Source organism: Neophocaena asiaeorientalis, unplaced genomic scaffold, assembly GCF_003031525.2.
Source record: "Neophocaena asiaeorientalis asiaeorientalis breed wild unplaced genomic scaffold, Neophocaena_asiaeorientalis_V1.1 scaffold524, whole genome shotgun sequence".
NCBI lineage: Eukaryota > Metazoa > Chordata > Mammalia > Artiodactyla > Phocoenidae > Neophocaena > Neophocaena asiaeorientalis.
Window position 1 is genome coordinate 2,322,566 of NW_020172144.1, and position 18,921 is coordinate 2,341,486.

At 34.3% G+C, this 18,921-nt stretch overlaps 1 protein-coding gene across 6 annotated transcripts in view; it reads left to right on the forward strand.

The window, feature by feature from the left end:
* AKT3 (AKT serine/threonine kinase 3) overlaps positions 1–18,921 on the forward strand; it is a 368,454-nt gene that overhangs the window by 134,287 nt on the left and 215,246 nt on the right. For 4 of the 6 annotated variants that reach the window (XM_024754282.1, XM_024754306.1, XM_024754290.1 and 1 more), the window contains one exon: positions 580–705. The exons of 1 other annotated variant lie outside the window; for it this stretch is intronic. In XM_024754282.1, coding sequence (XP_024610050.1) covers positions 580–705 — 126 coding nt within the window. Of the gene's footprint in view, positions 1–579; positions 706–9,091; positions 9,132–18,921 lie in introns of those variants that run through there. One more of the 6 variants, XM_024754319.1, reaches the window with a different exon arrangement.

Genomic DNA, 18,921 nt, shown 5'->3' on the forward strand with positions numbered 1-18,921 from the left:
TTCATTTCTGTGACTTGTTTACAGCATTTGTACAGTTTTTTTCTCATGCATAACAATAAAATGTTGTTTAAACAAGTTACGATCAAGATTTAACAATGAAAACAGAATTTTTCCCTTTCTTTTAAAAAAATGACACAATTAGTTGTGGTACATGGAAGAGAAACATCTATTTCATGTCCCTCTTATGATAAGTGTTTTTTCATTGAAATTCCTTGATACTGTGTGTATGATTTATTTTCCAAGGCTTTTTAAAACGGCTGAAAATATGCTCTAACAACCATCTGATATGAAAAACTGAACAAAATGTGTACTCAGTTGAATGATTCTCTGAAGAAATAATGGTGCAAATGAATTATCAAAGTGTGAAATCATTAAAAACAAAACATGTTTGGGTTTTTATTGAATCTTAATTGCAGGCTTATGTATTTTCTTTTGTAAACTAAGTTAAAAGAAAATTGCCTATCTGAATTTTTTGAGGCCAGTGTTGTAGGACTTATATTGAACCATAATTTATTTTTCACATAAAAGCTGCTGTTCCTTTTTTCCCCCAGCATTAACATGCATGCTTTCCTCATGTAGGAGAATATATAAAAAACTGGAGGCCAAGATATTTCCTTTTGAAGACAGATGGCTCATTCATAGGATATAAAGAGAAACCCCAAGATGTGGATTTACCTTATCCCCTCAACAACTTTTCAGTAGCAAGTAAGTTAATTATAACTGTTGATTCACCTTGTATTTATTTATTTGTATGGCCTTATGTGTCACATATCATGGGATATATGAAAAGCCTATGAAAAAGTTTAGGTTTGTATTTAATAGAGAAATTTTCCGCTTGGATAGAATTTCAGTTCCTTAGCATAGGGATTATCGATAATATGTGGTCTTCTATAATGCAAAATAGTTTAATGTTTTTTATAGTTAGAACTTTGTGATAAAAACAATTCCTCAAATACATACCTCAAGTTTTTCTCTATAAAGTGTAAACAAAGACCTTTGAACTTGGTTGCTGGACTGAACTTCGTTGTAAGATGTTGTAGTACTCAGTGCATCTCTGATCAAAGTTTCCTATCATAATTTTAGCTCTTTTGATTGATTGTATGATAAGAAACAAGTGATTTACGTTAGACATTATTTTCTGGGGAGATTTTATGTTTGTAGTAAATTTTTCTTCCTTACAAATATCTAACAAAAATGTTTGTAATTTAAACTTATTTAGAAATTGTATATTTGCTTGAACATAGCACAAAATAACCTGAAAGATGATGATTATAATTGTTATGACCAGGCTTTCAGATTGTTCAAATTACTGATTAATCAATGAAAGGAGTTTTCTGTGTTAATTTAGGAGTAAAGCATTTTAAAAGTTATGTTAACTTAAAACAAACTTGCATAAGAGATAAAGTTTGTACCATTGGGATAAAATCTTTAACTAGACACCATTCTTAATTTTAATTTTGGCTGTATGTTGTTATCTATTAGCCACATTTAGAAAAGATATGAGGGAAAATTAAAGCAAAAAATAAATTAAAAATATAATAAATAGCAACATCAGGAAATGCAAGGTAATAAAAATCCTTGAAGATTATAAAAGTCATTTCATCATTATGTAGAGCCCCAGTTGTTTTTATGGATACTTTCTTTCAATTTTTTTAAACAAAAAGGTAAAACAGTAAACCAAAGAGTTTGTGAAATCTTACTTAAAAAAAAAATTTTTCTGTTTATATAAGTGGATTGTTCCGTAGGGAATTTCATTTTTTAAAAGTGAGAATACTGTTGTATTTGTGTATTAATTAAGAAAATAATTTTTTCTCTCCACCAAATTTATGGCTTTCTTTCAGAAGAAAATTATTTTAAAAATCCTATTGTCAATTGAAATAATATCTTGTACTTTGTATTGACTTTAAGAATGCATTTTCTTTCTAAAGATCTTTTGTGCAAGCATTTGCTTTAAAGTGATAGAAATTGGCTTTTAAAACATAAGCAACATACATTATCATATCTGACCTAAAGCCAGTATGGTTTCTTAGTTTCTTCTATTTTACTAGCAAATGCTATTATTGGTTTGTCTGAAATAATTTATAAAGTACAGAACTCCTGTATCTGCTGATCAAAATGCAGCATTCTTTGACCTTATGAAATTTCACACCTCAACAAGTTTTAAAGACATACTGTATGTCACAGTCTGCCAACATCTGCTCTGACACTTCCACTGGCAGAGGCTGAAATAAATGCTGCACTCTTGAGGAGAAAACCTATTTAGTGACTGACAGTCAACTTATCCATGAAATCAATATTAGTCGACATCTGTAATCTTTGTTTGTATAATCAAGTAGTTGTGGATAGTTGACTCAAACTAATAAGTGAAGTTATAGGCCGGCTCCTTAATTTTTGGAAGGGTGTTAATGTGGATCTTACACTAAATAAACTATTTTAAATTGATTATTTTTAACGCCTGACGTATTGCAATTGTAAGTTTTATAAATAATAATTATCTGAGGAAATAATGTGTAGTGAAATGGGCCCTGGTTGAAGAAATAGTTCAAATTTAAGCTCCACCAAAAGCCATGAGTATGACCTTGGGCAGGTCATTCTCTGAGACGCTGTGGTCTTTAGTCCCTACATCAGCATAGTGAGAACATCTGGATTCAATGAATTTGTAAGGCCCTTTTGTCTCTAACATTCTGTGATTCTGAGGGGAGTTTGAGCAGGCCCTTGAAGAGTGAGTAGGAATTAAGCAAATTAAAATAGAGGTGAAGGATATTCCAGGTAGAGGGTAACAAAGAATGTTTTCATGAGATATTAAGAGAAGGAACAGTTGGAGCCAGAGAGGGTTACTCCACTAATAGTTTCCCTTTTGTCCTAGCCCACTTTAGTATATGAAAAAAGATACTCTTATATGAAAAAAGAAACTAGAAATACAAGGTATTTCGAAGCTACTTTGGGAAATGTTACATATACACATGTATTCCATTCATAGCTACAATGAGTCCCCTATTTTTCCTGATAATTAAAAATGGTACTTCAAAAATTAATCTTTGTGGGTGTTAATGAAATTTTACCAAAATAGGTTTTTTATCCATATGAAAAAAAAAAAGTATGAGAACTAGAAGGGACTTGGAATTGATCTTTCCAATCTTCATGAAGTTTCAAATTCCTTTTCTTCTGATTTAAAATTTCCAGATAAGTCTTTATACTAGTTGTTTCTACTTTCCAGTCCACTGCAGCCTAACTTGCTTTCTTATTCACTTGATTGAAACCACTTTTTAGTAAGTTCTCCAGTGACCCCTTAATTGCTAAGACTAGTAGACATTTTTCAGTTCTTTTTTTCCTGAATTTATATCTGGGATATATTTTATACTTTTGATTACTACTTCCTTTTTGGGATGATCTCTCCCATTGTGTTCCAGGATGCTTTTCTTTCCTGGTTTTCTTCCTTTGCCTATTGCATGCGTTTTGATATCTAACTGGATTCTGGCCAAGGGCTGTTCTCACTATGTACCCTCTCTCTGGATGGTCACATTCACATTAAGGTTTCAGTTACTCCTAGTATGCAGCTTGCTCCCACACTTATGTATCTTCAGGGCAGGCCTCTTTTCTGAGCATTACGGTACTATATTCAACTGACTGCAAGACATCTCTACCTAGATATTCTTTTGTAGTCAGCATATCGTAAGCTGAACTGAAGATAATTTTGTCAGCTTTCCCCACTGTAAGTCTCACTACCTCAGTTCTGTCTTGAGCAGAAACCTGCCTTCCATGCCTTTTTTTTCCTTCAAATCTTCTTCACCCCACTCCCAATTCATTTCTAGTCCTGCTGGTTTTGCTTATTTCTTTAACTTACGTCCTTCTCTGTAATCACCCTAGAATAAGCCCTCATCATCTCTGCTATAGATTCTTAACTATAGATCTCTGCCTGTAGTTTCTACCACTCATATTCTTCCTTCACATGACTGTCAAAGTGATCTTTCTAAAATTAAGTCATAACTATGCTGCTTCACTGTGAAAGCCCTGCCCTGGATCTTCATTGCCTACTGGATAAAGTCCAGACTCCTTCTATATCACACGAAGATCTCCTCAATCTGGCCTCTGCTTTCAACTCTTGCCTCATCTCTCTTTTGCTGTCCAATTATACTTTGGCAGTACTGAACTGCTTATAATTCCCTACATAAACTATGCTGCTTTTCTACTCTGAGCCTTTGTTTTTTCTGTTCCCTCTGATTGGAATGTCCTTCTGTCCTTTACTTGCCGGAATAATTTTTTTTTCGTCCTTTAAGACAATTCAGATTTAAATCCCTATCCTCATTCCTTGCTAAATTATTCCTCTCTGCTCTTTACAACGCCGTTATCTTTTGTTGTTATCACGTTGTTTCTTGGTTGTCTTGTTCATGTGTATGTCTCGTCCACTAATCTGTGAGTTATTTTAGGGGAAAAAGCCTAGTGTTATATCTCCTAGTGCCTACATACTAGGGTTTAATAACTGTTTTTGAATGAATGCCTGAAAACATCTAGTCCAGATTTCTTCTTTTTTAGATGAGAAAAAAAGAAGCCTTTGAAAATTCAATGATCTTTTTAAGGTTGCCCTACTAGGTAGTGGTAGTTAAGTATCAAGATTAAAACTCAAATCTCTCTACCATCATTTAGGTGTTATCTCCGGCTCTGCGCTAGCCCCCCGGCCCGCCTCCCCCCACAATTCCCCGCCTCTATTCTGTGACATTTTCCCTATCTAGAGCTTTGAGATCTGATTTTGGGTCAGATTCCAACTCTTAAATATCCTTTGGCATGTGGATTGTAAACTCTCCAATACCTATAAAATGCGGATAACAGTATTTGACCTTTATCCTTTTTTGGGTGGAGCAAATGTGAACTATATGTGTAATTGCCTTCTAAGTATACTATAGAAATGGAAGTAAAATAATATTTTTTTCAAGGAAATTATATCTCTAATCAGAATTATGGTTAGGTAAGTTACTAATTATATATTGAGATTTATCTTGGCATAGGAAACATTATACTTTGACTGAAAAATAATATAGGATACGTACAAGCATTGTTGCAAAGCTATTTTCAAAGGTACATTGAGCACAATAGATTGTCTACCCAGTTAGTAGACATGGTCTGACATTTTGACAGTTACTAGCCCAACTCAGAAGTGGGAACAAATGCCCAATGGAGAACTTGAACATTTGCCCAGGTCTTGAGGCTCATCCTACTTTTGATCTAATCCTTCCTCCTCACAGCGGTGGGAAGGGAGAAGTGCCAACCTGTGTCCCCAGGAGCACCTACTAGAATTCTCCCTTATTCCATGTTGCAGAAACTGGCCCACTCTGACAATATCCCTTTCCTCTCTGAAACCTTTCTTCTATCTTCTTCTATCTCTTTTAAAAAAGAAATTGGTCAGTCTGAACTTCGTAGGCCAGTTTTAAAAGTGAAATGACATGTTTACTCACTAATCTGTTTTTCTTCTTCTCTTTGAAAGAAAGTAAGGGAATTATGGGACTTTAACCTACCAAAAACCATTTTTACCTCTGAATAAATATTAGACTCAGAGATTTTAAATGTGTAGAAAAATCAATTGATTCCTACTAATGCTTTCATTGTGGTTGTTCACGGAGATAGAGAAATAGTGTATGACTTGATTCTTAGTCTTACACAACACGTAATAGAAAAGTCTGCAATCTAGAAAAGCAATCCTGTAAATCTAAAGTAACCCTATGCTATATAAATGTATACAAGGATTATGAGAGAGCAGAATAGCTTACTTTTAAAGGGCTTATTGATTATTAGAACCATACTAGATTCTAAAAGGAGTATAAAATACAATTTTTGTTTGTAGGAATTTATCATTGATTCTGGAACACATTTGAATAGAGCATATAGCAATGGGAGGAAAAATGAGATGAATTTTCTAGAAAATAAATGCTGTAGAAGTTGAGAGAGTAGGTAAAGGTAAGGTAAGATGACTAGATAAGAATTTATGCATGAGATAAGGTTAACATGAGCCTAGAAGGACAGGTGATATTTAGGTTTTTGGAAGAAGGAAGACTTTCTCAGTGAGGTTAACAACATAAGAAAATATGAAGTCTGGAATTAAGGAGTAGCCTGTTTGTGAATAGTATAGGCAATATGCTAGATGGATAGAGAGTTTTTGTTGGAGGAAAAAAACGTTACGATTAGATAAATTGTAATCAGGTTGTGAAAGATCTTGAATACCAGTTTGATATTTTTAATGGAAACCTGTTGAAAACCATTGGTGGCTTTTGAACATTAGGTGTCCTATCACTGTTAGATTAAAAAAGAACCTATATGGTTATAGTGTACAGTAGAAGGCATTCATCCATAGATGAATAGTTTTCTTTCTCTTTCTACCATGAGTCAATCAGTCAGCTAGGGATTGTCTTATTTTCCCTATTTTCCAGTCTCACTGCTATCATACTAGTTAAGTGCTTCATCATTTCCCCCCCTGGATTATTTTGATAGTCTCTTAATAGATCTCTTGCCTTCAAGTATTCTCCTCTCTGGAGTATTTGGAAGCAATGCATAGGATAGATTCATCTTCAGAAAAAAATCTTCCTTTGCAAATATCATCTTGCTCAGAAGAATCTTAAATTTTCTCCATTTTCACAAGAGGAAGATGAATTTTTTCATATTTATGTTTATACTGTATATATTCAAGTATTCCTTTTCTCTTCTATTACTCCTCAATGTTCCATACATTTTGGGGACCTAAATTGCTAGATTTTATTAGGTTCAATTGCATGTGGAATTCTAACCCTGCTTTTGTTTTGAGTGATTTTTAGACTATTTTATGTACTTGATCATTTGAAGATTTGGTGCTTTTTCCCCTCTACTTAGGTTCAGATTTTTAGGAAAACAGACAGTTATATCTGGTACTAGGTGCATCTATCTCACTGTAAGGAATGTCTTACTTAAAAATTAAGTGAATTACTATAAATTTAATCAAAATTTCTTCCTATCCTTCATTTTTATGGGTGGTGCTATGTTCATATATTTGCAAAATTTAACCCATAAACTAAGTTTAGAATTGGGAATGGAGAGAACCCTTTTTAAAAATCACTTTAAAAGGATATAATTTTTAGAAAATTTTCAACAGTATAATGCCATATTTAGTCACATATTTCCTTCCTCTCATTCAAGTCACACTTCAATCTGATAAGAAAAAAATTTTCAATAGAATTTCTACTCCTTCCTCCTTTTTTCTACATTGTACAACGAATGTGCACAAAAGAAAATGTGTAATCCCATTTTAATGGATTTAGAGTTTCAAATCCAGCTCCTCCTACATGTGAGAACAACCCTCTGTATCTCTGAAAGATTTAATCAGTTACATGTCCTTTATAAACATAAATTTATGTGTGTATCATTTGAGTTTCCTATTAGATAATCTCACGATTTTAATCAGGTGACCTGCTCATATTTTGGTTAGAGCCTGTATTTCCCCTAATACAGGAAAAGATGATCTCTCACCCCTCTTTTCTGATTTACTCTAGAGCTAATCTATTTAGTTGTAGCCTTTACCTTCTCAGCCCCATTCATCAGCATATAACTTACTATGGGACCTTATGTAGAATCAAGGGAAATGATAAACTTCCAGAGCACAATCACTGTGTATTCTCATTTAAAAATTTTCCCATAACATTTGTTATAAGATCTGGTATATTGGAAGGTCACTTGACTTGGAGTCAGTAGACCTAAGTTTGAGTCTTGGTTCTGCTACTTTACTAGCTATGTGACCTTGGACAAATGGCATAACTTTTCTGATCTTTTGTTTTTCTCATCTTTAAACGTGAGGTTATCTACTTCTCAGGATTATGGTGAGGGTTAAATGAGATGATATAAGTGAAAACACTTTGTAAATTATAAATGCTATACAAAGAAAAGTAATAACATAAGATAGAATAGGCTCAGTAATATTTTCTTAATTGAGTTAAATGGCAGCCATTTTCCCCTCTCAAGCTAAGTTACATTGGAGTAGGGTGGAAACTACTCTATTGGGTTTCCTTTAAAGACCATTACAAGTTTTAAGTAGAACCTGTCTACAACGAGGTTGAAGTTGAGACCAGCAGCTCTTGTTTGGTTTGGGGAAAATTTTCAGTTTTATTTAATGCCGAAGACTATTGTCTGTAGAGGCTAGTCTTTCTTATAACTAAACAATATGAGCTAGACCCCTAAACCATGCCCATAACCTTTCTGGAAAATGAAGAAGACATCACTGCAGCTGAAAGGGCAGCACCATTTGGATTGACCTCAGGAACTGGGTGCAGACCAAATTCTTTAATTAGAAGTTTTAGTCAGAAGTTTTTTGTTTTTTAATAAAAGTAATAAATCCTCAAATATCTTTCTGACTGTTCTAAGAGGATCCTTTGGTTACCATCCACTGTGGAAAATTTTTAAATTAATTTGGTTCTCCCATTAGATAATTGCGTTTTTGTAAGATGGAGTTTGCAATGGGGATTGTTTTTAGGGGAAGCCAGGCAAGGAGTGATCCATGTTAATAGCTTACGTTAATGTGAGAACATAAAAGAGATCCCAGCAGAACCAACCTTCCTTCCTTCCTTCCTTCATCCCTTTCTTTTTCCCTTCCTCCCTTTCTCATCTTCTTCCTTCTCTCTCTGCCTCCCTCCCTCCCTCCCTTATTCAACTTCCCCTAAGGTCAGCAATCAACTCTCACTTATCCAAAGATACTTATGTAAAGAACACTATACATGTAATAATTCTCACTGAATTCTTCTTAAATACTTTTAAATTAAATTGTTTTTAAATATTTTTACCTTTCTTTACTTCCTTTTCTCATCATCCTAAGTAACAACCTCACACGCTTTGTTCTGTTTTGAAATTTCTTACCTTATGTGCATATGATTTAAAGTGACACAATTTGGAAACATAGGAGTTATCACAATTAATAATTAAACATATTTTTAGGAAATCTAAGTTCAAATGAATATTTAGAAAGTTTTTATTGAGGGTTTATTGTGTTCTCAACATTGTACCAGGTACTGAGGGAAAAAAGAAGGAAATAAGGAAGGAAACCAACCTTTCTTTGAGCGTTACTATGTGCCAGGCCCTTTCACATATGTTATCTCATTTAATCTTCACAACAACATTCTGAGGTAAGTATTATGTTCTCCATTTTAAAGAGACTGAGAGAGATTATGTGACTTGCTTTAGGTCACTTATCTGGCAAATGGCAGAGCCAGAATTTCAACCTGTGTGTAACAGAATGCTAACCTTAAAGCCTGCATTCATTTCATTAATCCACAGAAATATGATATAGCTCTTGGATTTGAAGAATTTATAATCTAGTACCAAAAATATGCCACAAACCCTTGGAGTTAGTATTTTGTGATTGGTATTTTGATGGTTCAGTTCTGAAGTAAGTTTATAATTAATATATTCAGTAAGAGTTTAGGAAAGGGAGGTGTCATTAAGGACTAGATCATCAGGAAAAGCCTCATTGAAAACTGAGATTGTTTGGAGAAATAGTAAGATTTCAAAAGATGGCATATATTCCAGGTAACAGGAATAGCAATAATTTGAAAAAATTATTTCTAAGAAACTTCGGCTGAATCTCTTATTGTTAATTTAAATGGGTATGAAATCCTCAGATATGAATGAAATCTCTAGATGGTATGTTATTTCTTTATCCCTCTATAGAGTGAAAAATATCAAAGGAGAAAGAAGGATAAATGATAGGAATAAATATGGCACTTGAAATATTTAGCAGAATGCCATAATCATACCAGATACTTTGTTTTCTTAGTGTCAGAGTTAGGCATTCGGTCCCCTATTTGCTTACTTGGCGTTTTACATGCAGTTTCTGTAGTAACATTGCTATTCATCTTCTCTTCTAGTAGAATATAAAATAATCTTACTGATGCAAATAAATATTCTATTTTAAAATATCATCTTAAAGTCAATACTCCTTTTTTAGCTAAAAATATTTTGAACTGTAGCTTTTAGCTTGGAAAGGGGCACATCATCTATCTGTTTATTTTTTCAAAATCCAACCTATTTTGTGTAAGAGAGCTGAGGTGGTGTGAATGCAGAGTGATTACTGGGTGTGGGGTGGGAGGATAACCACCTGCAGCCTGTGTGTAATAAGCAGCTGTGGTGGATTTTCATATAATTTTTAATATTAAATTAATTATTAATAGGTCAATATACTTCAGTTTTTCAAATAAAATTTTACTGAGTGTATAACACTCAGCTAGCCTTTGGTGCTAAGGATCCTTGTACTGTTGTTTTATCTTATTACTGATCCTAGAATTTTCCTCTATGATACCCTTCCGTATCTGAAGAGTAAAAATAATTCTTTTAAAAAAATTTCTGAGTATACTCATTTATCACCTGATTACTTCTATAGATTATTTTTGGTTAAGTTAAATGTAAATAAAACCTAGCTGCCTTATTTGTTTAATATTTGTTTTTAAACTTAATTTTTTTTCCGAAAAAGTAGAGCTTTATGTGTAATTACTTTTTTAAAAATGTAAATTAGGGAATTCCCTGGTGATCCAGTGGTTAGGACTCTGCCCTGTTACTGCTCTGGTCGAGGAACTAAGATCCTGCAGGCTGCATGTTGCAGCCAAAAAAAATCCCCAAATTGTAAATTAAAAAATGATTGTATGCCCATTATATTTGCTGCTTTAATCCCATCTTACTTATAATTAATACATATGACATTAACAGAGACTTAAGGAAGTAAAGGAAGAGAACTAACATTTTTTAAGTGCCTACTGTGTATGAGGTGCCTTATTTACAGGAACATGACAAGAAAAACATGAAATGAATATTACCTTAAAAAAACCAAACTAAATAGTGAAACTGAGACCTAGAGAGATTAAGAAACTTTCCTAGAGTCTCAAAGCGAGTACATGGAACAATTAACTATGATTTGAATTCTGGACTAACACCCGGCTTGAATGCATTTAATCATAAATGGGGTTCAGAGATGACGACACTCTTCAAGTAATGTATAATCAGTACCATAAAAACTTCGTTATATGTCAAGTATTATTAACAGTAGGTTAATAGCAGACTGTCATTGTTCTCAAGAGGTATATTTTATTTAACTGTGAAATTTATTTATACTACAGCAGAGGGACAAGCATGGAGGTGGTAGCCAGGTGGCTGATTATTTGATAGAAATTTATTATGTAATATTGGGCCAGTCACTTTACCACCCTGGTGTTTTATCATCTGTGATGAGAAGGAGTTGGAATGAAGAATCTCTGAAGTCTTTTCTTCTAGAAGTCAATGATTTGCCTATCAGCAGCAGATAATAATTTCTTGGAACATTCAGTGTATTGAGAAGTAATAATAATAATAACCACTTGTTGAGCACCTGTGTGCTATGCACTTTATATGTATATTACTAGTCCTGCTGACATTTTTTCAGGATACATAATATCTCTATTTTGTAGCTAGGGAAACTGGGCTCATAGAATTTGCCAGTGGTCATGCATCTAATAAACTTTGGAAATGAAAGCTAAACCCACAGCTTTCAGGTGTCAAGGCCAGTGCTTTTTTCACACTACTGCTTAACTAAAACATCTCTGGCTGCTGTAGGGTCTTCAGGTAAGAGGTTTTCTAGCATAGGCAGTTCAGAAGGTGTGGGCTTTCCATGCCCCTAGAATAGATTATATGTTAGCATCATAGATCAAATCTTGTCATTCTCAGCTAGTATATGAAAATATATTTCAGAGCTTTTGGATATTTCCATTTAGGGAAACTGAAGCTTAATGCAGAGGATTTAGTAGGTGAAGATTTCAGCCTTCTTCTTCCAATTATATCAAAGAAGTCATAGGAGAAACACTAATTTTTAGAGACAGAATCATCGGATATTAGTACGAATTATATTATCATTGCATTTTTAACAAACTAGATTTGAGGGACACATTTTTTATCCCACTGCAGTTATATACTAAATCGCTGCCTTTCTGTTTTTCCCCCTATATCTTTATGCTATTTTAAAACATTTGTTATATTTTGAATAAAGTTAAATGAGGCTCAAGGCCACAGTCAGGGGAAGGACCTTTAAGCCTTGGAATTTAGGAAGGATAGAGAGGCATTCTTTGGGGTTGGAAATAATACATAATCAAGCAGATGCTAATGAAAAAATGAAATGCAGAGCATGAAAAAAGAGGCAAGGGTGCCTGTTTGAAAGTTTTATGGAGGAGAGTACATTGCCCCTTTATTACAATAATGTTTCTGCACTATAATAAGGTCTTTCATTGCAAGTTCAGCTTTTTTCATTCATTTGTTTTGTGCTCTGCTTCCTGTTACTAATTGTCAGCACAATGGTCTTCCAACTATGAAGTCTCAGTGTCCTTTTGGACCAATTTGTCATTGTCTTTCTCCCTCACCCCCAACCCGTGCACTATTACTATGGTTGCATTTTTAGACATTTTTAATGTTTTAAAATGGCAGTGCTTTTGAAACATGCCAGAATAGTTCATGCTAATTGAATCATCCAACCAGCAACAGTTATTGCTTCCAAAAGCACACTGATAAAGTTTCTGTCTCTATAGGATATTCTTATAAAGTAATTAAAATATATAATTCTTTATAACATTATTCCATTTGCATTGTTTCCTTTGAGCTTTACAATCATCCTATGGAAATAGGACATTTTGTTAAAATATTTTTGTTAAATGGTATTATTTACAGATCTACTCTTACCTCCTAAATTCTTTGGGATTTCTGTGCCTTTAGGAACTTACATTTCTACTGTTTTTCTGCTAATGGCTCTCTATTCTTATAGCTAGATTATTTTACATGACTAAGGAATCAACAATGTTGGCTTAGATTGACAAACCTGAAGAAGTTCCGATTCCGATAACTCTAGTTACATGTTAATTCATGTTAGGTTTTTAACATTTTGGTCAATAAATATTTCAAATGTGCTCTCAGCTTTGTATCAATAATCTAATATTGACAGAAAGACATTTTTCCAATGTAACTTTGGCCAGTTTTCTTTGGGGGAAAACTGTTTCAGTACTCTGCATGTCACCTGTTTCTATCACTTTAGTATTGCAGAACACTTGAAAGTGAAGTATATAAATACAGCTTGTTATAAATAAATAAAACTTTCCTTCTCTCTTATAAGCAGCTAACATTCCTAAAACAATATGTGACATACTAAGAAGATCCAAGAATTTAGAGCTAGAAAGCCTGGATCAGAGACTCAGCTTTACAACCTTAATGACTTGATGATTTTGAACAAGTGACTTAAAAATCAGACAGGTTTCATTTTCTGTTTTCTATTTGTGAAATGGAAATGATGAAAATACTTTAGAACTTTATTGGGAGAATTAAGTGAGAAATAATGCATGTAATATCTTAATGTTGTGGTTAAGCTGCTAATAAAATGCTAAAATAAAGACTTAGTAGTTATTTATTGAAAAAGAATGAATTTTGGAGAAATATATAATGGAAAGCATAGTTTCCCTATTGACCTAAGTTGGCAAAGATGAGATTTTTTTTTCTATTCTGCTAGAGATGAATGAGCTGATTATCCCAATGTATGCTGTTCACTTGGCTTGCAGTGTATCAAACTAAATTATAAATTAAGTATTTTTGTACTGTTACAGAGAGGCAGAGACCTGTTTATGGCTGGGTTGAAACTTTTTAAATAAGTTTGAGTAAGACTAATCAGGCTAATAGTATGTAGGACAACTTGGACAGGGAGAGAAGGCTGGAGAAAGGGAGACCATCCAGGAGGCCATTTCAGGGATCCAGATTTTGGTAATAAATTCTCCGGTTGGGTGTTAGCAGTGAAAAGAAGGGATAGTTTGTTACAAAAGAACTGTTACAGTGAATGTTGCAGACTGGGTTGAAGGAGAATCCAAGACGACTGAGGATGTGTTTCTTGGATGATTAGGAAGGTGATACAGAAATAAAATGAATGGAAACATTGTGTGGACGTTGTAATTTTCAGTTTGGAAGATTAAAAGAAACACCCTTTTAGATATGTTGTGAATGAGGAATAATAGATCCTCAAAAGAGAGATGCCAGTTTTGCCATATGGAAATGGAGCTCGATGGAAAGACTGGCACTAGAGGGGCAGGTTTAAGAGTCATCAAATGTCAGGTGATAATTGTGGCAGAGCCATGAGAGAGACTCTGCAGAATGGCATCCAAAGTCCTTACCAGGTCATTGAAGGTCTTTTTGATCTCATCTCCTACCACACCCAGAACTTACTTTACTCCAGTCACACTGGACTTGCCATTTCTCAGACATGTCTGTGGGTTCTCTCCAACTGTGGGTCTTTGCTCTTACTGTTCCTTCAACCCAGATCACTTTCCACAGATGTCTGCATTGGTTGCCCATTTCATTAAGGAATACCCTTTCTAAATAGTCTTTCTAAAATAGTACCACCTTCCCTGTCATTTTAACTTGTTGCCCTGCATAATTTTTCTTCATAGTACTTATTATCATCTATTATGTTATAAATTGTTTTAATTGTTTATTGCTTGACCATTTATCTCCTCAGTAAAATATAAGCTTTTTGAAAAATAGGGACTTTGTTTTCTTCACTGCTGTATTTCCAGTGCCTGGCTTGTTGTCAGGCATGCTATGAGCACACAATAAATATTTGTTTAATGAATATCTAAATTTACTAAGGATAAAATTATCATTAAAGAAAAGCATAACACAAAGTTCTCAGCATAAGGGAGCAGCTCAGTTCTAAGGAAGAACCCTTAAGAAAGAAGATTAATGAATGGTCAGAGAGTTGCAGGTAAAATCAGGCAAGTCTGTGTCATGGGGGCCTGGGAGAATGACTCACAGGTAGGGAGCCAGGAGCATCAGAGGCAGCAAAGAAATGAAAATGAGAAAAAGGAAAACGTATTTGATGAGAAGATTTCAGGAGACCAGTAGAAACCACAACTTAGCTAAATGGTTAAGGAACATGTAACAAAGGCCACTCTTGTAAATAATGTCTTTTAAAGGGAAGGAAAGCAGCATTCAATACATGTGCATCTTGCTCTATGTGTATATTTATTGTTTGTTTACCCTGGTATGCATTGATAAGCAACTATGAAGATGAGTAGAAATTGTCACATTGATACATGGAAGCTTGAGGTATTTAAGTTGTAAATTAAAGTTGATACAAAATAAATTGATTATTCTAGTAGTGATACCTTTAAACTTCAATGCCCAATGAAATATTCTGAAGTTTAACTTGTGTTCAATGAGTTTAATTTACTTGAAGGGTCTTTATTTTAGGTATTCAAATATACACTTTATTTTTAAAAAATAATTTCCTTGGACATTTTTGGTACATACTTTGAGGAAAGAATCTAATAGTATTTTGGAAGGAGTTTCTGTTTTTGACTTCTTATCGTAAAAATTTTCGGACATACAGGTAAGTAGAGAAAATAGCTTACTGTACTCTAATGGCTATTGTATTGCAAAACAAACAAACAAACAAAAAGCAGAACCAAAAAATAGCTTGCCTAATGGTGTATTAGATGTTTACATGACTCTTACAACTCTGTTAGGAAATGCCTCATGTTATTTTCATTATCTTAAACATTGTCCCACAGTGACCACAGTGTATTTTTACCTGAAATTTCAAGTATGTGGAGGGTATGCAGAGAACAGTTGTTCTAGAAGACTCTTGAAGTATTTGTTTGATTAATTAGAAGCAGGATATGGTGGACCAACAAGATGGAGATATGTTGATGGGGAAAGTGTTGGCTCTAAATGTACTTTTGGTAAATGGTGGTATCTGTGGTGACCATATTCATTAAAGAAAAGCATATTAGGAGAAGTTCACGTTAACATGTTGTGATTTCAAATACAGTTTAAATCCACAAGTAGTATCCGTGTTAAAACCAAAGAAGTAAGATTTATGATAATTAAAATGTCAGAATTTGAAATATGTATCATAAAGTGAAAACATCTCCTAGAGTGGAAATAATGTTAGTGACCCAGTCTTACTCCCCTCTTGTATAGAATTTTGTATTTTATAACATAACTTTTTTTCCTTCTATTTCCTTATATGGAGAAGGATATGTTGACTCTGGGTAATAGGTAAATGATTCAGACCCAAACACTAGAAACATGCAGCTGGACCAATGCAAGTTTGGGAGTCACTTTTCTATCATTAGTAATTGAAAATTTTTATTACCGCTAGCTTTACTGGTATTGCAGTTCGTGAGATCCAGCAGTGAAAACATCCGGACGCTCTGCTGCCCTCCTTGCTGCGTTCTTTCTCTTCTGTTCCTCATTTGAATCCACCTTTCCCTTACATGCCTACTTGGAGAAACAAAAAGTGGCAGCATCAGTATCCTACGAAGGGTAATCCTCATCGCTAACCATCCCTATGGTGTGTTCAGAGCCAGGAGCAAATACATTGGGGCCCACCTCCCTGTTCAAACATTGTTATCAGATGAAAGCCTGGATTTCTTTGCAGAAGAAAGGATGTCACAGAAGGGAGAACAGTCAGGCACAGGAAGGTATGGGGAAGGCACAGAGGAGGGAATAGATAGGGCTTTTCATCTGCAGATGATTACTGATTTTTTTTAAAGGCAGTTTTCCTAGCAGTGTATTCTTTCCAGATGAGCATGGAATGTGGATTCAGACAGACCTCAGGTAAATCCTTATACAGTTGCTTACAAGCTATGTGTTTGTGAGCAAGTTATTTAGCTACTTTCAGTCTCAATTCTTTCATTTATAATGTGGAGGATAATAACATAACAGCTCTTAGGTTTGGCCTTCGCATGAAACTAACATTTAGAAACCTCTAATCAGTGCAGTGCCCTGGTACATAGTGATCGCAGTACACATATCCTCTACTGATCTTGCTCTCTACCAGGGTATCTGCCACACCTAAGCTATTATCCCCTCAGTGGAATTAATAAATCTCTTTAAGGTTGATGTGTTGAGTCTTAATTGGGTGCTATGCTTTTTTGCTCCCTGGATAATAAAACCTTTAAATAAAAGAAAGAAATGTTTTTTCCCTCTTTTAAAGAATATCTGTAATAGTATTATATCTGGGGCCTTAAAAATAAACTCTCTTTATGGTCATTATAACGCCAAGAGCATTATTTAATTTTGTGATTTAATTATAAATAGAATCTATTATTATGTGTTTGTTTTTCACATTGGATGTTAGTGGAACTATTTTTAAAAGAATATAGTTAGCACTTAAAGGGTTAAAGCATTTGAAATAAAACCTAATCTTTTAAATAAAATATGAACAGGTGATGTCTAAAAATTTTTTTGGTATGTATTTTCTTGATTTAGCATCTTGCATTTCCTCTATTTATTTGGCTTTCAGGTTTACGGAGTAATTACAGCTTTGAATGAAATTGGTCATCTGTGGTTCAGTGGTCTAAAAGTAAATAGGATGTTTGAAATTCAGCTTAGAGTTTAACTTGGTCAGGTGAGTGTAGCTAGTGTATCTATTTAATTTAAATACTTGTGTAACAAAAACTTTATTGAAAAATATCACCTACCCGTAAAATAATTCAGAATAATGGTAGTAAAGATGATCCAGGATCTCAAGAAAAAATGGAGGCATGGCTTGAGAAGGTACAGAAACGTAGACGAACTAAGGAACAAACAAACAGATGAACAATACAATATCTGAAATAAAAAAAATACACTAGAAGGAAACAGTAGCAGAATAAGTGAGGCAGAGGAATGGATAAGTGAGCTGGAAGACAGAATGGTGGAAATCACTGCTGCAGACAAGAATAAAGAAAAAAGAGTGAAAAGAAATGAAGACAGCCTGAGACTGCTGGGACAATGTCAGATGCACGAACATTTGCATTATTGGGGTCCCAGAGAGAGAGAGAGAAAGGACCTGAGAAAATACTGGAAGAGATAATAGTGGAAAACTTCCCAAACTTCCCAAACATGGGAAAGGAAACAGTCACCCAAGTCCAGGAAGTGTAGAGAGTCCCAGGCAGGACAAACCTAAGGAGCAACACGCCAAGACGCATAGTAATCAAATTGACAAAAATTAAATACAAAGAAAAAATATTAAAAGCAACAAGGGAAGAGCAACAAATAACATACAAGGGAACTCCCATAAGGTTATCAGCTGATTTCTCAGCAGAAACTTTGCAGGCCAGAAGGGAGTGGCATAATATGTTTAAAGTGATGAAAGGGAAGAACCTACAACCAAGGATACTCTACCCAGCAAGGCTGTCATTCAGATTCAACAGAGAAATCAAAAGCTTTACAGACAACCAAAAGCTGAGATAATTCAGCACCACCAGATCAGCTTTGCAACAAATGCTAAATAAGCTTTTCTAGGCAGAAAAGAAAAGGCCAAAACTAGAGACGAAAAAATTCCATATGGAAAAGGTTTGGTAAGCGCAAACACACAGTAAAGGTAGGAAATTATCCACACACAAATATGATATCAAAACCAGGAATTGTGAAAAGAGAGCACAAATGCAGACGATTAGAAATGCATTTGAAGTTGAAAGACCAGCAACTTAAAACAGTCTTGTTTATATATAGAATGCTCTATCAAAACCTCATGATAATCACAACATCAAAAATCTACAATAGATACACACACAAAAAAGAAAAAGGAATCCAAACACAACACTAAAATTAGTCATCAGCTCACAAGGGAAGAGAACAAAAGAGTAAGGGAAGAAAAAAGACGTACAAAAACAAATCCCAAACAGTTAACAAAATGGCATTAAGAACATACATGTTGATAATTACCTTAAACGTAAATGGATTAAATGCTCCAACCAAAAGACACAGGCTTGCTGAATGGATACAAAAACAAGACCCATCTATATGCTGTCTACAAGAGACCCACTTCAGACCTAGGGACACATACAAACTGAAAGTGACAGGATGGAAAAAGATATTCCATGCAAATGGAAATCAAAAAAAAGCTGGAGTAGCAATACTCATATCAGACAAAGT